The sequence below is a fragment of the Lampris incognitus genome, chromosome 17 (assembly GCF_029633865.1).
Source record: "Lampris incognitus isolate fLamInc1 chromosome 17, fLamInc1.hap2, whole genome shotgun sequence".
Classification (NCBI taxonomy): domain Eukaryota; kingdom Metazoa; phylum Chordata; class Actinopteri; order Lampriformes; family Lampridae; genus Lampris; species Lampris incognitus.
In genome coordinates this window covers 29,813,211-29,834,982 of record NC_079227.1, presented here as the reverse complement: position 1 = coordinate 29,834,982, position 21,772 = coordinate 29,813,211, and the positions used below count along the sequence as shown (strand labels likewise).

At 46.4% G+C, this 21,772-nt stretch overlaps 2 protein-coding genes across 2 annotated transcripts in view; both read left to right on the top strand.

Moving 5' to 3' along the window:
* pkd1b (polycystic kidney disease 1b) overlaps positions 1-13,823 on the top strand; it is a 39,287-nt gene extending 25,464 nt beyond the window's left edge. The window contains exons 24-40 of the mRNA XM_056296749.1: positions 1,225-1,365; positions 1,472-1,682; positions 1,851-1,974; positions 2,244-2,387; positions 2,898-3,336; positions 3,437-3,554; positions 4,332-4,546; positions 5,009-5,211; positions 5,838-6,035; positions 7,670-7,824; positions 8,609-8,809; positions 9,057-9,231; positions 9,376-9,558; positions 11,656-11,839; positions 11,970-12,156; positions 12,729-12,840; positions 12,924-13,823. Coding sequence (XP_056152724.1) covers positions 1,225-1,365; positions 1,472-1,682; positions 1,851-1,974; positions 2,244-2,387; positions 2,898-3,336; positions 3,437-3,554; positions 4,332-4,546; positions 5,009-5,211; positions 5,838-6,035; positions 7,670-7,824; positions 8,609-8,809; positions 9,057-9,231; positions 9,376-9,558; positions 11,656-11,839; positions 11,970-12,156; positions 12,729-12,840; positions 12,924-13,823 — 3,890 coding nt within the window. The remainder of the gene's footprint in view (positions 1-1,224; positions 1,366-1,471; positions 1,683-1,850; positions 1,975-2,243; positions 2,388-2,897; positions 3,337-3,436; positions 3,555-4,331; positions 4,547-5,008; positions 5,212-5,837; positions 6,036-7,669; positions 7,825-8,608; positions 8,810-9,056; positions 9,232-9,375; positions 9,559-11,655; positions 11,840-11,969; positions 12,157-12,728; positions 12,841-12,923) is intronic.
* A 2,160-nt stretch (positions 13,824-15,983) lies between these two features.
* On the top strand, positions 15,984-19,987 carry LOC130127049 (pepsin A-like). The gene is made up of 9 exons (XM_056296595.1): positions 15,984-16,058; positions 16,884-17,034; positions 17,231-17,348; positions 17,435-17,553; positions 17,839-18,035; positions 18,933-19,049; positions 19,215-19,356; positions 19,506-19,604; positions 19,742-19,987. Exons 1-9 carry the CDS (start codon positions 16,003-16,005, stop codon positions 19,877-19,879), a joined length of 1,137 nt encoding a protein of 378 aa, XP_056152570.1. The 5' UTR covers positions 15,984-16,002; the 3' UTR covers positions 19,880-19,987.
* The last annotated feature ends 1,785 nt before the right edge of the window (positions 19,988-21,772 follow it).

Genomic DNA, 21,772 nt, shown 5'->3' with positions numbered 1-21,772 from the left:
TCAAATTCACATTACCTTTTTCGAAACATGCTGCCTTGATTATTGATTATTTTTGACTACATAGTGACTGTCGGTGTACACTGAAACACACCGCCCGGAAGACTTTTCACGACAATCTGTGCTTACAGTTGCATTGTCCTGCTATGATAGCATAATTTTGACAAACAAAAACATCAACAGAATTTTTTCATTGTGACGGATTACTTATCTCAGGCGAGTTTCACGTCTGCAAGTTGATTTTCATTCTGTATTGAAATGAACAGAAACTTGATGGCTCGCAGGAAAGTGGAAAAATCACCCTCAAAAATCTAAAATATGATCATATGCTTAGGAAAATGGGTGGCAGTGATGTAGAGTACATGCCAGTTCTAGTTATTTGCCTAAATGTGCAAAATACCCTTTAAAGCTTAAACTGTGATGTGACATGTGCCCATGGGTGGATTACCAAACGGGCCTACCAGGCCCAGGGGCCCCTAAACCAGGGCCTCTGCGTGAAGTCGGATGTTATTAAGGCTGCTTTCCCCCCCCCCTTTTTTTTTTTTTTTTTTCTCCCCAATTGTACTTGGCCAATCATCCCGATCTTCTGAGCCGTGCCGGTCGCTGCTCCACCCCCTCTGCCGATCCGGGGAGGGCTGCAGACTACCACATGCCTCCTCCGATACATGTGGAATCGCCAACTGCTTCTTTTCACCTGACAATGAGGAGTTTGGCCAGAGGGCCATAGCGCATGGGAGGATCATGCAATTCCCCCCAGTTCCCCCTCACTCCTGAACAGACCAGATCAACCAGAGGAGGTGCTAGTGCAGCGACCAGGACACATACCCACATCCGGCTTCCCACCCGCAGACACGGCCAAATGTGTCTGCAGGGATGCCTAACCAAGCCGGAGATAACATGGGAATTCGAACTGGCGCTCCCCATGTTGGTAGGCAACGGAATAGACTGCTATGCCACCAGGACGCCCAACTTTGCATTTCTTGTTGCATAGTCAAATGGAGTAGTCATTCATGTCAGTAACAAAAGTCCTACTGAAAAACTGAAGGAAACTGCATATGTCTTAATATGTTGTTGGCGTTAATTGAGTATATGTACGCTGTAAATCCTGTTGCGGTAAAGTTGAATTTAGTTATTGTGCAGTTGGCTGCAAGTCCGTGTACCTGTCCTGCCGGGGGAGAGGGGTTTGGGGTGGCATTGTCTCATAATCCACCTATGCATGGGCCACAGGTCTGGACCCTTCTTGGTATCTGCAGCATGTGGTGGTGTGGGACTCTCAGACGGACCACATGTTCTTCTTCCTGGTGGAGGACTGGCTCTCAGTGGAGAATGAGAAGAACGGCACTGTGGAGAAGGAAGTTCTGGCCTCATGTAAGTTTTATATGTGAGAGGTTTTTTTGGGGGGGGGGTATGTGTTTTCTGGGCTTTCAAATTTCCAAATCAATAATTTCCCCCATCATCCATCCATCCCTGACAGGTCCCGGAGAACTGTCTCAATTCCGGCGTGTTCTGTCCTCCCAGCTGCAATTTGGGATGAGGGACAGTCACTTTTGGTTGTCACTTTGGGAGCGCCCCACACATAGCTGTTTAACCCGGGCTCGAAGAGTGATGTGCAGTGCCGTCCTGCTGCATTTCTACCTGGCAATGGGGGCATTGTGGTACGGGGCTGTTGGAGCTGTAGGGCAAAGGTGAGACAACCTGTAGGACTTGTCAGATACCCCAAGTCTGTTGTGCTATGTTGAAGATGTTTAGATAGAAACCAGTCTTATCAGGAACTGTACGGAATAAATAGTTTGAAACTGATTAATTGTTTTTGGCCTGGCTTTACCTAGTTTCAGTCCTCCATACTTTACTAGTGGGCCGGCTTCAGCCCAGGTGTTGGTCAACGCAGAGACGGTCGCTGTGGGTATGACTGTTGCGGCGCTCGTTTTTCCTCTACAGTGTCTTCTCTGTTTCCTGTTCCGAAAGGCGCAGAGCCAGGTAACTCAAGATGGTCTGTGTTGCTTTGTTTTCTTTTTTTCTGTCTTTCTGCTTCTCATTTATTCTACCTGGGCATCATTTGCTTTGTAATTTTTGCACATCAGAATCAGAATGCAAACTGTTATTGAATTAAACTGTTATGGAATTATGCTGGTGTTTGTCAACGTGTACACACCAGACACATGGAAGTACTTTCTATGAACCTTATTGTTGACTCAGAGATGCTGAGACTGTGTGTGTGTGTGTGTGTGTGTGTGTGTGTATTCCAGGTAGCAGCGGACAGGTCAGCTCCTCCCTCCCCTGTCTGCCCCTCTGTGGAGATTGACGTCTGTCTCGGCCAATCAGAGCTCTCCGGTCCCTCCTTCCTGTCTCTCCCAGACTCGTTTGGTCCAGAGCGAGACAGTCCTTCATCTGTAAAACCACACACTGTTCACACACACAACTCACGTTCCCATTCAAATACTAAAATGATTTTAAGTGGATTTTTAAATGGTAAAAAAGAAAAATTCAAATGTTAATCACGTGTGTTTCATCAACTGGATTGAACCAGTTACAACCTCCCTGCCCCTCCCAGGGCTGTTATCAAAAGATTCAGACCATAAAAAGGCAATAAAAGCCATTAGAGAAATTCTTCTCTTTTAATGGCTTTGTAATACATATTCTTTTAACCACACAGTAACTTATTCCACCTATAGGGAGTGTAAAACTTTTTTGTGGTATTTTTTAACCCTAACCCCTATGAGAGTCTTTCAATATTTTAGCATTTCAAAATGGCTCAGTGGAAATGCAGACATAGACAGACACACACACTTACAAACACATGTACTACAGACACACAAGCAAAAATTTTGCACCGACAAACATCGCCAATATTCCCCCCTTCCTGTATTTCCTGCCATGACATTCTCCTTCCTCTTCTGTAGTTGTTAGGAAGCGGGGCGTTTGATTCGGGAATCCTCAAGTTCTGGACTGCCTCCGGCCTGGCCCCTGACACGGACAGAGCAAGTAGGGACGGGGGGATGGTGGGATGGCCGTCCTGTGACAGTCTCCTGGAGTTTTTTGCTGGCCCCTCGTCTGCCCCCGAGGCCTCTGAGGCGTCATCAGCCCCGGGTCCTATGCGTCTGCTGCGGAGGAGGAAGGCCCTGATGCATCTTCGCCTGGCCTCACCCTGCTCCTTCAACTCACCCGCCACTCCTTTCGCGTTCCCTACGGGTCCCAACCAATCCACGTCCCCACCCACCTGCTGCTTCTCCACAGCCATTTCAAATGCTCTCCCTTTCACCGCTCCTCCTGGCCAAGCACGCCACAACTTGTCAACCGAGCTCAACCACAACCTGACAACAACCGTTTTGACCGTCTCTGGTGAGAGAGCGTCATTGAATTGTCATATCAGTTATGACATTGAAACTTTTTTTTTTTTTTTTTGTCCCATCTGATGTGTGTTTTTTGATGTGGATGTTAGAGGAAAACCTGCTGAGGTCCATAGCAGCAGCAGCAGACACAGCAGAGGTCACCAACAGTACATCGACTTCAGACAGCGGCCGCTACTCCCCGAGGACCGACTCCTCGCTCTCCAACACGTGAGACTTGGCCTCAGAGCATCATATTGCATGTGCTATAACAGCTTTTGGTGCATTTCTGTACTCTGCCGAGGTGGGATCTATTTTGTGTGTGCGAAATATGTTGGCCTCGAATATTAAAAAAAAAAAAAAATTCTACAATCCATTTCTTTGATTTCATGTGGATAGACAATATCTCTTCAGACTTTGTCTTCCTCTTCATCAACATCTGGAAGGTTTCATTCTGACATGCTAAAAAAATGTGGTATGAAATTCATCATTCGGTGGTTTGAGTTCATAAAAGGGGCACTGCTGCACTGCGGCTCAACCTCTGATAAAAAATATGGTAATCTAACTTTCCAGTTTTATTTTAAGAATCCTTCTAGAAATGGTTTGAAATGAAGAAATTCTGTTATTACAGACTCACCAGCTCAGTTTTGTTGTGCAAGATTTCCAAAAAGACCAGTTTCATTGCAATTCTCTTATGGGACAGATACTGATACAAGATTTCCTTTATTGCACAAGGTACAACAACATTGTGTTTGTCATTCCTGACTGATGCATTGAAAATAGATAATACATTGTAGCCTAAGCAATAGATAATCTAGACAAAGTGTAAAGTGCATTGTCAGTCAATAAATAGTGTGTGTGTTGGGGGGCATATGTGTCCATGCAGTCCTGTTCTTTTCAATACTGATCAAATGTTGTGATGGGTTAGTGTTTACGTCTCAGCATTTGCCTAGTTTGGGAGCAAGTGGTATTTTTATATGAATGGGGCTTTCCTGTGTGTGTGTTTAGCCAGAGCAGCTTCTGCAGTAGCTGGTCAGAGCAGAGTACTGATAAAGGCGGGTATGGGACGGAGATCCACAAGTCCTCCACCCCCTCTGTCAGCTCCCTGGATGGGATGGGGCTGTACAAGTGTCCCTCTACCCTCTCTATCGACTCGGTGGCCAGCACCTTCCTCCCAAGCCCCTGTCCTGAATCTGTGCGCTCCCTCTCTGCTACGCGCATAGGTGAGATACTCAATGTGCGGCCGTGCAGTGCTGAACACATGGGTTGTCCCTTTAACCCAGTTTTGCGAATCGTGTTGTGAAGTGTTTTTCCCCTGTGACACCAAAATCTGTGACTGTCAAAAATTGCGACCACCACTTCCTGTTGAGGCTTTCAAGTGTCTATTTCTCAAACAAGTGCACAATGTTGACCAAATGATGAGATATGTCATGTTTCTTGTCATTAGAGCGCTTGTGTTGTTGCAGTACTCTGCACAGCCATGGTGGTGCATGACATAACATATTGTACCTTTAAGTTTAGGGTTAGATCAGGGAGGATGATCGTCCTTTAGCAATGCCGTCTAGTGACGACTGGGAAGTGCCGCTTTCTGTGCGATCAGGACAAGCTACATGGTCCCAATTTTTGACGGTTGCAGATTTTGCCACAACACCCAGACTCATTCCTCCTCTTCTCCTCTTCCTCAGGTGTGGCTCGTAGACAGCCCAGCTGGCTGCTCCCTCCCTGGGCGCTGTGTGTAATTTACCTGTTGGCAGCCATGCTGCTTGGGGCCTGCCTGGCTGTGGTAGGCCTCTACGGCATCCATTTCTCTCAAAAAGTTGTTCTGATGTGGCTTATATCAGCTCTGTCAGCCATCCTCACCTCAGCTCTGCTGCTGGAGCCGCTGAAGGTCGGTTAATAGCAGATTACCTCTGCCATGACAGATGGCCATTTTTACTGTGGTTTATACCTCTCCTGATCAGGTTTTGATAGATTACTCCTCTGGCTTACTAAAGGTGTCCTTTTAACGGATAATGTTGCTCCATCCGGACCTATGTCACTCTGTAATTTAACAGCTGCAAGGTGGTGTAGTTATTTGGGAGACTACTGCTCCAGTGACAGGTTCTAACAGTCTGAGCAATTGGGCAATTACCCCATTGACAATCTTTGACCAAGACACTTAATCTAAGCTCCAGGGGCTCTTCTGATCTGATTTGGTGATTTGACTTCTCTGTGGAGCAATGCATGTAAGACGAAAATTCAGGCATTAATAGAGTTCACAATAACAGCAATAATGATTAAAAAAAACAGCCAAATGATAATACAGTGGTCATAGTTTGACTCAATAATGGAACTTTTCGTAGACTCCTGTTGGTGTTCAGTCAAATGTCGATGTACACATGATACTTAGCGTGCCTGCAAAACAATATGCGCAATTTGCTCAGTATCAAGTGATCGCCACACTATGTCATACTATGTCTCCCAAGGACCAGTAACATAAAACCATACATCCATTCATCCATCTCCTGTGGTCAGGTGTGTGCATGGGCCTTGGTGTACACAGTGTTGTGGTGGCCTGTGGATCCAGAGGTCGAGGACGTTTTGGCCCAGGAGGCGACAGTGATGAGGGCAGCAGGAGAACAGGGAGGGTCGGTGCGTCCACCCTGCGGCTATGGTTTGCTGCAGGCCAAAGAGGAGGCCCGCAAGGTCAGAGCACTGCGGTCTCTCATGAAGGTAGGCAGAAAACAAAGCAACCCAGCATTAAAGCCGCCAAATAGGAATATCAATGATTAGTCCAGTTCAGTTGAACAGACATCTAACATCTTCGCTGTCTTTCTACAATTTGTTAAAAAGTGTCTACCCTGACTACAAAAATTCATCATTCTTTGATCACAAAACTTTCAGCAGGAATCATTATTAATTGGGCAACACGGTGGCCCAGTGGTTAGCGCTGTCGCCTCACAGCAAGAAGGTCCTGGGTTCGAACCCCAGAGTTGTCCAACCTTGGGGGTCATCCCAGGTCGTCCTCTGTGTGGAGTTTGCATGTCTCCCTGTGTCAGCGATGGGTTTCCTCCAGGTGATCCAGTTTCCCCCACCATCAAAAGAAACATGCATGTTCGAGTTAATACTCCTGTCTGTGCCCCTGAGCAAGGCAATGGGAAAAGAACCGGAGTTGATCCCTGGGCACAGCATGAAGGCAGCAGCCCACTGCGCCTAGCTACACAGATCACAGCTAGGATGGGTTAATTTGCAGTACATGAATTTCCCTAAGGGAAAATTCATTTACTGCAAGTTCCCCAAAGGAAACTTAAAGACAATCGTATTTTTTGTTATCGTTGGACCGCTCTCCTATTCACTTATTCATGAAGAGTACATACAACTTTATTCAGTACAAACATACTTGTAAAATAGTGCTGTTTGCTTGCTTTTTGTTTAATTCTCCAATGTTGTTATCACTGGTCTGCCATTAGTCAACCCTTTCCTTTCCATTTGTATCACCATGTAACACACCTCTCAATGGGCACGGCTACTAGAATCGTTATATGGTCAATTAATGTATGGACCAGATATCAGAAGACAAAAGACTTGTCAGGAGAGAAGATGGCGAGCACCACAGAAGTGAATAACCCACACGGAGATTAGACTTATCAGCACAAAGTTCGTACACATCTGATCAATATGAGAGCTTGTGTGCAAAGAGACAGAACAAAAGGATTTTCCCATGATCCAACGAAGCATAGAGCGGATCTACACCGCTGATTGAACAATTCACAATGAGGCTAGGGTTCTCACTGGCTGATTGAATAGTCTCTCAATTCAAGACGGAAACTGAGACAACTGACAGAAATGACGAAATACTAACCCACGAATCACCTTTCCAAGTTCTTACATGAAATACCATTTTGGTTATACATGTCACATTTAAGTAACCTTCATGTCCTGGTTTCTTTTTGTTAATTAAAATTAATTATTTAACTCGTTGGCTTTTTTCTCTTTAGTATCTAATAGGTAGGCTGGTACTTATTCATTTCTTTTAAGGATTTACCATCTTATTTGTCAATTCATGCCTTATTAGTGAGTATTTATCATCTTATGCCTTATTATTGAGTATATTTACTGGGCTCTGAGTGCCTGGGATGTGCCTGGGTTACAACCAACTTTTTAAAGGGAAGCGGGGAGTTCATTCCTCTAAGCATTTGTTCATTACAGTGATAGGCTGAAAGAGCCCATATGGAAACCCATGATAGGAAATTCACTAGTCTAGAGACTTTTGTTCATAGATGGATAGGGCTCGAGGTATCTCCAGATGACCCTTTATGATTTTTCAATGTCTCTCTTGTCGTCTTGTCTCCGTCCCGCCTCCATAGCACTGCGTGTGTCAGCTGTTATTCCTGCTGCTGGTGCTGATGGTGAACTACCAGGACAGCGTGGAGGAAGAGCAGGGCAGGTTGCTGCTGTCTGCCGTCAGACGTCATCTTCATGCAGCTCCTGGCGGGACCCCCAACCTCACCTCGCTCAGAGGGCAGGCAAAGCACCGTCACAGCACCACCCCAAACCCTCACCGCCGTCACACACTGCACGTCAATTAAATCTTGATTAACCAATACAAAAATGGACTATAGTAAAACGATAGTAAACAGAAAATTATCATAGTATTTCCTGTTTTTTTTTCCTCCATCACATTACCATATAAACACCATGACCATGTACTGCAGCACTTACTGCATTATGGAAATAATTGTATAGTACTTGTATAGGGTATAGTATTTTTATTGTGATGTGATGTGATTAAAAAAACAGGAAGTACTATGTTTGATACAGTAATGTGATGAGACAAAACTGAATACTATAGTAAATTAATACGATAGTAGATCAATACTATAGTAAATTTTAATGGCTTTACCATCATGCACTTTCATATGAGTAGCTTTTAATGACATTTAGCAACCCCAAATCATGGTTTCACCCAGCAAACACATCTGAACAAGCTTCTGAAAATGTGTTTTCAGAATTCATGCAACCTTCAAGCTTTTGATGTTATGTTTATAAATGAGAATAGATCTGTCTGCGGTGATCATGCGCAGACATGCACATACTGTACACTGCACACGCGTGCACACACACACACTCCAATGTGAAGCACTTTTGGTATCTAGAAAAGCGCTATATAAATGTAATGATTATTATTATTATTAGACACACACACACTCAGGGTACTGTTCCCATGCACAGACACCCCCCCCTCCCCTGTCTTTCTTCCCCACAGAAACACACACACACACATTTATGACGGCTCTCTCATTCAGCTGGTCAGATGCATGGCAGTGGATGGACCACACCTTGGTTCCACACCTACACCAAAACCCCATGCTGCACCTGGTAGGACTTCCAAGTCTACGATACACACATGCTGCTGCTGGTAAGAAGAATGTCATCCTGGGGAACAGCAGCGCAATGACCCGACAGCTGCTAGCTGACCTGCACACAGCAGACTGGACACTGACACGGTGAGTGGTTTTTCATTATGGCCTATGCTATTGTTCCTCCAACCTGTGTCTGTATTCACTCTGAAATGTTCATCCATCAATTTTGCCTCTGCAGTCTTCTTAGAGTGTCAAATCATTTCACTACTCTTTTTGAAATGACAAAATCATAGGATGTTTTCCATTCAAAATGTCTTTTTTAACACACTGTCTCTTTTTCAAAATGATCTGGCCATCTAACGTTAAATTCTCTTTCCCTCATTCCTGTCAGGTTTAAATTTCTATCTATCGACTTCACACACTACCACAGGGAAACTGGCCTATTCGTGTGTGTGTTGCTACAGCTAGAGGAGGCTCAAAACCACAGAGTCACTCCCTCCCTCTCTATTCATCTGCTTGTCATCCCGCCGTCCTCCTCCGGACCAGACCTTCACGGGGTGCTTGCGGTAACTAAAACACAGTAGCTGTTTAAAAAGTAGGTCAAGAGCATGATGTCATGGGATTTGGACAAACAATTAGCAGAGTTATAAAACTCACTGGAGTGGGGTTTTTTTTCTTTTCTTTTCTTTTTTTTTTTCTTTCCCCTACAGGTCATCCTCCTTATCGCTGGTCTCCTAATGCTGACTGGGGAGTTCTGGGCCATGGCTACTGAGTGTGCCCAGTACATCCATCAGGGCTGGCGGTGGTACCAGCTCCTCCTGGTCTTGTTGTCTGTGGTAACAGCCACACAGCAGCTCTGCTCGCTGTCTCAGGCCACATCCTGTCTGCACCAGGTAAAACACCCCTGTGGAAGATACACCCGAGAGCCAATAACCTCACCTTTATATGAAATGTGTTTCCTTCCAAAAATGTTATGGAAGTGTCAACTACACTATATTGAGCTCACCTAGAAAATGCACTTACCATTTGCTGAATTTCAAGAAACATTCAGTTACATTTGAATGACGGTATGATGAATGATTAGCATCCTTGTTGCCATGTATATACTATCATGTACCATTTAGTTTCGGGCCCAGCCAGACAGCTTCATTGACTTCCAAAGCGCCGCTGTTCTGGCCAGCATGTCCCGTCAACTAGCTGCCCTACTCCTGACTTTGCTGGTCCTAAAGGTAAGGCATGTTATTAGCATTACCTCTGACATGGGCGTCCAGTTAGTGTAGCGGTCTATTCCGTTGCTTACCAACACGGAAATCTCCGGTTCGAATCCCCGGCTTAGTCGGGCGTCCCAACAAACACAATTTGGCTGTGTCTGCGGGTGGGAAGCCGGATGTGGGTATGTGTTGTGGTCGCTGCACTAGCGCTTCCTCTGGTTGGTTGGGGCGCCTGTTCGGGGGGGAGGGGGAACTGGGGGGAATAGCATGATCCTCCCACGCGCTACGTCCCCCTGGCAAAACTCCTCACTGTCAGGTGAAAAGAAATAGCTGGCGACTCCACATGTATCAGAGGAGGCATGTGGTAGTCTGCAGCCCTCCCCGGATCGGCAGAGGGGGTGGAGCAGCAACCGGGATGGCTCGGTAGAGTAGAGTAATTGGCCGAATACAATTTGGGAGAAAAAAAGGGGAAAAAAAAAAAAAAAAGAATGACCTCTGACGTGTTATTAGAATTCCATGTGCCGAGGACCAATCTACAATGCCGGAAGTCGGCACGCCCCGGTCCCTGCCTTTGCCTGCCGCCCGGCCTGCATCGCACCCTACCCCAATGCTCATCCCTGCGTGTAGTGGGTCCATGGGGTGGTGGCTCCATGTTGTTTTTTCGGGCTGGGCCCAACTGGGCCCCATGGGCCAAGACCCGGCCAGACGCTCACCAGCGTGCTCCCTTCCCAGGTCTGGCTCCAGGAGGAGGCCCTGGTTTCCCTCTTCGAGGCGAGGTGCTATAACTCTGCTGGTGTAATTTCATTGGGTTTTTTGGGAACCTCAGAATTGCATCTCTGCTCTTCGCAGATGATGTGGTTTTGTTGGCTTCATCAGAACGTGACCTTCAGCGCACACTGGGGCGGGTTGCAGCTGATTGTGAAATGGCCGGGATGAGAGTCAGCACCTCCAAGTCTGAGGTCATGGTTCTCTACCGGAAAATGGTGTATTGCTCCCTCTGGGTTGGGGATGAGTTGTTGCCTCAAGTGAAGGAGTTCAAGTATCTCGGGGTCTTGTTCACAAGTGAGAATAGGATGGAGCGGGGGATTGACAGGCGGATTGGTGCAGCATCAGCAGTAATGCGGACGTTGTACCGTACCATTGTGGTGAAGAAGGAGCTGAGCCAGAAGGCAAAGCTCTCAATTTACCAGTCAGTCTTTGTTCTAACCCTCATCTATGGTCATGATCTTTGGGTAGTGACCGAAAGGGTGAGATCGCAGATACAAGCAGCTGAAATGAGTTTCCTCCATAGGGTGTCTAGGCTCAGCCTTAGTGATAGGGTGAGGAGCTTGGATATCTGGAAGGAGCTCGGAGTAGAGCCGCTGCTCCTTCGTGTTGAAAGGAGCCAGCTGAGGTGATTTGGGCATCTGATTAGGATGCCTCCTGGGCACCTTCCTTTGGAGGTTTACCGGACATGTCCAACTGGGAGGGGACCCCGGGGTTTACCCAGAACTCGCTGGAGAGACTACATGTCCAACCTGGCCTGGGAATGCCTCGGGATCCCCCAGGAAGAGCTGGAGGGTGTTACTGGGGAGAGGGACACCTGGAAGTGCCCTACTTAGCTTGCTGCCACCGCGACCTAACTCCGGAGAAGCGGCTAAAGATTAATGAATGAATCTTATTAGAATTACATACACATATGTATATATGTAGGTAGGTAGGTTACATTGTGAGTTCTGACAGCCGAATACAAATTACGTGTATGTTGGCCAATAAAGCCGGATGCGGACATGAAAACAGCCACTGCTCCATTCAAAGCTTTTCCATTCAGTGTCTATTTATTCCACAGTTGCTTCGAACCCTGAGGTTTGTGCGGAGGTGGGTGATTATTGGCAGAGCCCTGCACAGAGCCTGGGGAGAGCTGTGGGCCCTGATAGTCCCTCTGCTGCTGCTGCTGCTGCTCTGCGCTCACACCGCAAACATGGTATGAAAAGTCAGGTTGAACTGAGTGAAATGCAGTGATCAACGAGAGTAAGTGGAGTATTTTCTGAAACGATGCATGGCCTGGCTGAATATGTACCTTTGATTTGTTATTCAGCTCCTCTCCAGCACAGTTAGTGGTTTCCAGTCCCTACATCAGGCAGGCATCTCGGTGCTGTCTATCCTCCGGGGCCGGCTGGTTCTTCAGAGACTGTGCAGGGCCCACCCAGTCTTGGGCCCTCTTTACGGGCTGCTGCTGATGGGGGGAGGTCTCTGGCTGCTAGCAAGACTATGTGGATCAGTCCTTATTCGTACTTATAGGTAAATGCAATTTTTAAGCGGTGTAATGGGATAACATCTAATGTGTGCTCATGTATGACAGCACACATGCACTCAAATCTACAATTTTCTTAAGTCTAGAATTGTGCGTCAAATCACCTCACTGCATCTGCTCTGGACATAGTCGGATTTTGACATGTCAACAGAACAACAAAACTGTTGTTTTGTGAGGGTTATGATATCCCTGCACCTATTTGTATAGTTGTCTTGCTAAAGTACTGACAGAAGTGGTACAATGAGTGCAATTTAAGTTAATATTTTAGCTGTTAGCACACAACTTTTCACTTGTAGACAAAATATCACCACTACATAGTCTGACTGATCTGCTGGCTGTGCTGCAAGGCTAACCACCAGACTGCCATTATACATCCTTTATATAACAAAAATTATGTACATCACTTATTCTACCACTTGCTGCTCGTGTGTAATATTTCGCTCCTGCAGTGTACCACAGAAGTACTATATTGTGTGCGCTGGTTGTCCATACTTTTAAAACAAACACAGCTTTACATTTTTAAGTGAGCTATTGAAACGGAAACCACTGTCTCTCTCAGGGCACTGCAGGCCGAGATGTACCGTCCAGCCATGGACCCTCAAGACTACGAGATGGTGGAGTTCTTTATCAAGAGGCTCAGGCTGTGGATGGGACTCACCAAGGCCAAAGAGGTATGTGAATAAGTGAGTTAAATCTTTTATTGTGAATCACTGTTACTGAGTCAGCCACATTCTCTCTCCGTCTCTCTCACTAGTTCAGACACAGGGTGAAGTTTGAAGGCATGGATGCCTCTCCTTCTAGGTCCTCCCAGGAGTCCCGTCTCTCCACCATTTCTCCCGTCCTGCCTGTCTCCCGCTCCCCGTCCCTCTCCTCCTGCCTCCCATCCCCCCTTCCGCATTCCTCGGCTCTCTCTGTACGGTCAGAGGACCTGTCCGTGTCCGAGCCTGAGTTCAACGTCCAGCCCTACTTGGACCGCCTGGAGCCCTGTGTCAATGACTTGTTGTCTCGTTTCGACCGCATCAACCAGATAGCTGAAGACCTTCACAGTCTGGAGGTGAAACTCGACGAGGCTCAGGAAAGGAGGAGGAAGAGGCGTAGCAGCAGCCAGCATGAAGTTGGAGGAAGACTGGCTGTGACAAAAGAGGCAAAGGGATTGAAAGGAGGGAGAGAAGGAGAAATTGGAAACAGGAAAACGGGTCAGCTTTCCCCCAGACCACGCATCTCCCTACCTTCCTCCTTTTCTTTCACCCCTTCTGCAGTTCTCTCCTTCCCCTCGGCTTTGGGGAGTATCTCCTCCCGTACGCAAAACTCCTACTCTGAATCAACATTACTCCAGACTCACCCCTCTGAGACTTCCGACCCTGTACCTGGAAGCCACAGCCTGGGTCTGGGCTCTTATAGACCACCCGGTTTTGGGAGGATCCACAGACGAAGAGCCTGGCACTCGGGGAGCTCTCAGTCAGCTGACGTGGCTCACAGAGCCTGTCAGGCCTTGGATGGAGTTGGGGGGTATGGCGCTGGAGGACGAGATAGTGGAGCCACAACTCAGGCCAGGCCCAGGAGTGAAGAGGGATTGAGGAGGTGCATCATTGATGGGGCCCCTGTTAAAAGAAAAGCCTGGATCTCTGAAGGGCCAGACAGCGAGCAAGATTGAGAGAGGGAGAGGGAGAGAGAGAGATAAAAGTAATCGCAGCATATCTCCACCATCTGTCTTAATGGTTCTAAGTACTCAGTAGCAGATAAGCTACTGTATGTAACGTGGACATTGTTTGGCATGGCTCATTGGAAAAGTGTGCGGAAAACTAAGAGCCACGTGCCCCCATATGGCACACAAAATGCTTGCACGTCGTATGTGTGTGTGAGTGAGAGAGAGAGAGAGAGAGAGAGAGATAAAATAATCCTTTTAAAGCAACATTGTGCAAAATGCCATGGCCAATAATCTCAAGAGTCAAGTTTTCTCACTGTTGTCTACCTCTTTACTAATACATGTGTAACACTGCAGTACTAGTATAGTTGTGTTATTATTGGAGAGCTACTTGTAGATGCATGTGTACTTTCGTTAAAGAGACCGTGGAGGTTGTTTCTCTGCAGACAAATAAAGACAAGTGACCTTATGGTCATAACGAGAAGAGATTGTGTTTCGTTGTTATCGACGATCTCTCGCTCTCTCTCTCTCACACACACGCACACAATAAGAAAACATTCCTCTTTTCTATCGGTACTAGAGGTCATACTAGGAATATGTTTGCCATACGTGATAACATGTCCTAAAAGCTTAAACCTAAAGGAATTCCAGTACTCATCTGATAGAGACCTTCCTAGTCTGACGTGAACTGAGTATGCAGCAATGCACGCGATTGGATGTACCCCACACTGTATTTGCCAATATACACCACTGACCATGATGTTGGGCACTTATAAATTAAATATGTTGACATTTTTTGAGTTTTGTTTAGTCCAACGTGACTGGAGGGTATATTTCAATGAGACGGCTCTGCACACCACCTCCTTGACATCATCTTCATGGTCATGGCAGCACGGTGTTGCAGTGGTTAGCGCTGCTGCGTCACAGCAAGAAGATCCTGGGTTCAAACCCTGGGGTTGTCCAACCCCTGGAGGTCATCCCAGGTTGTCCTCTGTGTTGAGCTTGCATGTTCTCCTCGTGTCTGTGGTGGGTTTTCTCTGGGTGCTCCAGTTTCCCCCACCATCAAAAAAGACATGCATGTTAGGGTTAATACTCCTGTCTGCTCCCCGGGTGCGGCACGGTGGCTGCCCACTGCTCCTAGCTACACAGCTAGGATGGGTTAAATCCATCCATCCATTATCCAAACCACTTATCCTGCTCTCAGGGTCGTGGGGATGCTGGAGCCTATCCCAGCAGTCATTGGGTGGCAGGCAGGGAGACACCCTGGACAGGCTGCCAGGCCATCACAGGGCTGACACACACACACACCTAGGGACAATTTAGTATGGCTGAGTCACCTGACCGACATGTCTTTGGACTGTGAGAGGAAACCCAAAGAGAATGACTCGGGATGACCCCCAAGGCTGGACTACCCCGGAGCTCGAACCCAGGACCTTCATGTCGTGAGGCGACCATGCTAGCCACTGCGCCACCGTGCTGCCCAGGATGAGTTAAATGCAGAGTGTACTTCCCCCACAGCGAAAATATAGTAAAACAAAACATCTCAAAATCAAAAATAATTAAAAAATGGTCATGAACATCATTTTGCAACTTGGCATTTCACCAGTCTCCAACATCTAATTTGGTAACTTTGAGAAGAGACCCTGAGCTGGGGCTTTAGTCAGATTAGCACCTTTAAAATGCACACAAATATCACTGCGTTGTAGTTGCACATGGAAACTTCACAAGTAGTTCGTGTTTATTTTTGCAATATGATTTTTGTGATTAGACTGACTTTGTCTTGAGGTCAGCCAATTTTTTCCCCATTACTTATCGCAGGCAGTGCAAATATGGTGTGTACACTGCCTTATTTTTGTGATAACATCAAGCAGCTCCCTGTATAAAAGAAGGCGCAGGGCATTCCCTGGCTACTCTTTCTTCAGTCCAGAGGTGAGTTTGGGCGATTCCACTGGGCGATGGGCACTCACTATACTTTCTGGGGTGTTTCCATCATCACTGCTTGGTCAGGATCATTTCATGTAGTGGATTTTCTTGGAGATTACAGCTATTGTACAGTTTCAGTCAGTTACTCTGCAGTGTCTGTTGGTTTAGTTGCTTGGCTTAATTGACATTGGGTTTTTTTTGTTGCTGTGACTGAAATGTGTCTGAAACATGTTCCTTTCTACAGTTTGACAACAGATCGTAGACAATGAAGTGGGCAATTGTTCTGTGTGCCGTGGTGGCACTGTCCGAGTGCCTTGTGCAGTAAGTGTCTTTGGCCAGTCCAACGGCTTCTTAAACTAAACAGCCCTGCTTTGAAAGAGTCCGCACTGCTTGGTTTGGTCAACAACAAGCAGTGTGAACTCTTATAAAATGATTGCAGCGGGCATATGGGTGGTGTGGCAATCTATTCTGTTGCCTACCAACACAAGGATCACCGGTTCGAATCCCCGTGTTACTTCCGGCTTGGTCGGGTGTCCCTACAGACGCAATTGGCCATGTCTGCAGGTGGGAAGCCGGATGTGGGTATGTGTCCTGGTTACTGCACTAGCGCCTCCTCTAGCTGGTCAGGGCGCCTGTTTGGGGGGAACTGGAGGGAATAGCATGATCCTCCCATGCGCTACATCCCCCTGGTGAAACTCCTCACTGTCAGGTGAAAAGAAGCGGCTGGCGATGCCACATGTATTGGAGGAGGCATGTGGTAGTCTGCAGCCCTCCCTGGATCGGCAGAGGGGGTGGAGCAGCGACCGGCACCACTCGGAAGAGTGGGGTAATTGGCGGGATACAATTGGGGAGAAAAAAAGGAGGAAAATAATAATTTTTAAAAAAAAGAGATAGCAGAAATTTAAAAAAAACGACTTACATCTGCGCTTTTCATTATCAAGTGTCACTTGTGTCCTTGCATGGCTACGGGGGAAATGTTTTGTAAATGAAGGGAGTGAGATCATAGTCACATTTATGGCGTTAGCGATATTTGATCAAATACCACTGGTGAAAAGTTTTAAGGTCAGTAAAATGGGCCCACAAATGTCAATGATTAAACAATACAAATCTGAGAGGGCCGATGTTAATCCCTGTCATTTATCCCAGGATTCCCTTGGAGAAGGGCAAGACTGCCAGGGAGCACCTGGAGGAGCAGGGTCTGTGGGAAGAGTACAGGCTGAAATTCCCCTACAACCCCATGGCCAAGTTTGACGAGAGATTCATGGTCGCCAGTGAGCACATGACCAATGATGCTGATGTAAGTTAACATCTGCTCCTTACTAGAATTCAGGGCGGAGCAAGTGGATGGATGAATAGATGGACAGAATGAATATTTACACACGTATGCTTGTGGGGAAACCAGATTTCATACACGGTCAATATGGTCAGGTGTAGTTGGTTTATTATATACTGCATGTGTAATGGGGTCACCTGCTTACTCTCCTCCTCTCCAGCTGGCCTACTATGGAATCATCTCCATTGGAACTCCTCCTCAGTCCTTCAAAGTCATCTTTGACACTGGCTCCTCCAACCTGTGGGTGCCCTCCGTCTACTGCAACAGCGCAGCCTGCAGTACGTAAAATGGCACACACACACACACATACACACACATCCGAACCTGTTAGAAACCATCCATTTTGCTTCTGGTTCCTTTACAGACAACCACGATAAGTTCAACCCAACCCTCAGCAGCACCTACAAAAGCGATGGCCAGGCTCTCAGCATTCGCTACGGCACTGGCAGCATGACTGGCTTCCTGGGCTATGACACCGTGACGGTGAGGAGTAAAAGCATTTTTAACACCTTGGAGTGGGAAATGGGATAAACTGTTTTCTACAGAACAAGCTGTTTGTCTGTGTACTGTGCTAAGACATTTGATATTCATTTTATCTCAATGCATTCAAGGTGAGGTCACTTCTGGATCAAATTGGAATATAATGTGCCCCATATGTTGGACTTTCAGAGTGCTAGTTCTTGCTTTTGGATCAGGTGTGTGTGCTTTTAAGGATACCACTACGAAGCCATGTTGAATCCCTGTATTGTCGCTGTGTGTGGTTGAAAGGTTGGTGGTGCGGCAGTGCTTAACCAGATCTTCGGACTGAGCCAGTCGGAAGCTCCCTTCATGCAGTATATGACTGCTGATGGCATTCTGGGCTTGGCCTACCCCAGCCTGGCTGCCTCCGGTGCCACTCCCGTCTTCGATAACATGATGAAGGAGGACCTGGTCAACCAGGACATCTTCTCTGTTTACCTGAGCTCGTAAGAACAAAGAGCGAGAGAGAGAGATGTGTGAAATATAATTCTAATGTGGGAATGATTCCTAGTTAAAATCGGTCAGGATTATTTACAGAGCACTCAACAGCCCAGTTCTAAGTTGATTTAAAGAAATCAAGCAGCGCAAAAAAACCCCCCCGATAAAATAGGGAGAGAATAGGGGGCATCTGGGTAGCGTCATGGTTTATTCGTTGACCAACATGGATGTGGGTATGTGTCCTGGTTGCTACACTAGCGCCTCCTCTGGCCGGTTGAGGCGCCTGTTCAGTGGGAGGGGGAACTGGGGGAAATAGCGTGATCCTCCCATGCGCTACGTCCCCCTGGTGAAACTCCTCACTGTCAGGTGTAAAGAAGCGGCTGGCAACTCCACATGCATGGGGGAGACGTGGTAGTCTGCAGCCCTCCCCGGATCGGCAGAGGGGGTGGAGCAGCGACCGGGACAGACGGTTTGGAAGAGTGGGGTAATTGGACGGGTAAAACTGGGGAGAAAAAGCGGGGGGGAAATCCAAAAAAAAAAGAAGGGAGAATAGAAACCCAACAGATAAGTGTTTCCCAAGTCAAGAAACAGGGGCAGAACTTGTGTCTGTGCATGTTTATATATGCTTGTGTCTGTACCTATGGGCATCCACATGCATGTGTGTGAGTAAATATGACAGTATTGGAGTGAATGGCATACTGCAGCTGAGATCTAAGGCACACACCCTTAATTTTTTATAGGCAGCAACTGATTCCCTGAGAAGGGCACTAAGCACTGTAGGTGAAGTTAGCTAAAAACAGTTTTCAGAGGTTCACTTACAACTGATGATGGATTGAAGATGAGGGTTGTTAATGACACCATTAATTGGATCTTTCTCTTTCTTGCTTGCTTGCTCTCTTCTGCAGCAATTCTCAGGGAGGCAGTGTTGTGAGCTTTGGTGGAATTGACCCCAACCACTACTACGGTCCCATCACCTGGATCCCCCTCTCCAGAGATCTCTACTGGCAGATCACTGTGGACAGGTAAAGTCAGAGATAGACCAGCACATGTTACATTTATCAGGATCAGAATCAAAATACTTTATTCATCCCTGAGGGGAAATTGGGTATTATTTATTCAGGGCTAATCAGTGTTGTGGAAAAAAAAGAAAATAAAACTCACTGTAATGCACTTCATGTTCCCTTCAGTGTCACTGTCAATGGCCAGGTTGTGGCCTGCAATGGCGGTTGCCAGGCTATTGTGGACACTGGCACTTCTCTGATCGTTGGGCCTCAGCGGGACATCAGCAGCATCAACAGCTGGGTGGGAGCTTCCAGCCAGAACGGAGATGTAAGCGGGGTGAAGGGAATACATTTCTTTAGGCCGCAGTCTGAATGGGATACTAGCTGGCAGAGGCACAAACTGATTAACATGAAAAATACTCTCTTTCTTTCCTTACCTATCTTCCCTTACCATTTCTCTGACATCTCTCCTCACAGTATGTTGTCAACTGTAACTACATTTCCCAAATGCCTGATGTGACATTCCACATCCATGGACAGGAATTCACCATCCCAGCATCTGCCTACACCCGCAAGGTAGGTGTGCACACACTGTGTGTGTGTGTGTGTATGTGTGCACGCGTGTATGTGTAGGGTGTGTGTGTGTGTGTGTGTGAGAGGCACACACATGCTCATAGTTTATCCCCCATCTAATCTTTTTTTCCATCCCACAGTCTCGGTACAATAACTGCCGCACTGGTTTTGGCAATGGAGGCGACAGCCTGTGGATCCTGGGTGACGTCTTCATCAGGCAATATTATTCCATCTTCAGCAGATCTCAGAACATGGTGGGCTTGGCCAAGGCTAGATAAACTTACTTTTGTTGATTGAAGACCCACGCAACAAGAAAATACATATCGTAAAGCAACACTGTTACCAACATGCTTACTGTGATTTTGAACTGTAACCTCTCAAACATGTACCTGTCCTTTCATAGATACAAATTTCTTGAAAAGCATTAAAAATGAGTAGAATAATACCACATGGACTCTAATGTTGTATTACCAGGGGAGTGTGTTGTATTTGTCTAATAGTGAACATGCGTATGTTGCATTGAAAAAGGTATTAAATGTTAAAAGGCAAGTTGTTTTACATAAATACCGCTTGTTTACTGCGGGGACACATTTACAGTTAAACCCATGGGAACGACTCTAAAAGACATCCCATACATGGGAAGACATTACATGTAAAATTATCCACGGACTACAGCAACTTTGCGTATCATTTTCATTTTTTCTCAAGGCATTTTTGAAAAAAGAAAAGAAAAAAGTACCTAAACAGCCTGATTATTCCTAACTGGAGTAATTTATTTACAAACCCCAATTCCAATGAAGTTGGGACGTGTAAAACGTAAATAAAAACAGAATACAGTGATTTGCAAATCCTTTTCGACCTATATTCAATTGAATACACTACAAAGACAAGATATTTAATGTTCAAATTGATAAACTTTATTGTTTTTTTTTTGTTTTTTTTGTTTTTTTTTTTTTTTGTTGCAAATATTCACTCATTTTGAATTTGATGCCTGCAACACGTCCCAAAAAGCTGGGACAGGGGCATGTTTACCACTGTGTTACACCACCTTTCCTTTTAACAACACTCAATAAGCGTTTGGGAACTGAGGAGACTAATTGTTGAAGCTTTGTAGGTGGAATTCTTTCCCATTCTTGCTTGATGTACAACTTCAGTGGCTCAACAGTCCGGGGTCTCCGTTGTCATATTTTGCGCTTCGTAGTGCGCCACACATTTTCAATAGGAGACAGGTCTGGACTGCAGGCAGGCCAGTCTAGTACCCGCACTCTTTTACTACGAAGCCACGCTGTTGTAACACGTGCAGAGTGTGGCTTGGCATTGTCTTGCTGAAATAAGCAGGGACGTCCCTGAAAAAGACATTGCTTGGATGGCAGCATATGTTGCTCCAAAACCTGTATGTACCTTTCAGCATTAATGGTGCCTTCACAGATGTGCAAGTTACCCATGAAGCCACGGGCACTAACACACCCCCACACCATCACAGATGCTGGCTTTTGAACTTTGCTCTGATAACAATCTGGACGGTCCTTTTCCTCTTTAGCCCGGAGGACACGACATCCATGATTACCAAAAACAATTTGAAATGTGGACTCGTCAGACCACAGCACACTTTTCCACTTTGCGTCAGTCCATCTCAGATGAGCTCAGGCCCAGAGAAGCCGGCGGCGTTTGTGGGTGTTGTTGATATATGGCTTTCTCTTTGCATGGTAGAGTTTTAACTTGCCCTTGTAGCGACGAACTGTGTTAACTGACAATGGTTTTCCGGAGTGTTCCTGAGCCCATTTAGTAATGTCCTTTACAGGATGATGTCAGTTTTTAATGCAGTGCTGCCTGAGGGGTCGAAGGTCATGGGCATTCAGTGTTGGTTTTCGGCCTTGGCACTTCCGTGCAGAGATTTCTCCGGATTCTCTGAATCTTTTGATGATATTATGGACTGTATATGATGAAATCCCTAAATTCCTTCAAATTGTACGTTGAGAAACGTTGTTCTTAAACTGTTGGACTATTTGCTCACGCAGTTGTTCACAAAGTGGTGACCCTCGCCCCATCCTTGCTTGTGAACGGCTGAGCCTTTCGGGATGCTCCTTTTATACCCAATCATGACACTCACCTGTTTCCAGTTGACATGTTCACCTGTGGAATGTTCCAAACAGGTGTTTTTTGAGCGTTCC

Bases quoted from the DNA above. Each gene is read 5' to 3' on its own strand.
- LOC130127049 (XM_056296595.1), top strand. From the start codon at position 16,003: ATGAAGTGGGCAATTGTTCTGTGTGCCGTGGTGGCACTGTCCGAGTGC. The intron at 16,059-16,883 runs GTAAGTGTCTTT...CATTTATCCCAG, and splicing joins CTGTCCGAGTGCCTTGTGCA to GATTCCCTTGGAGAAGGGCA. The intron at 17,554-17,838 runs GTGAGGAGTAAA...TGTGGTTGAAAG, and splicing joins TGGGCTATGACACCGTGACG to GTTGGTGGTGCGGCAGTGCT.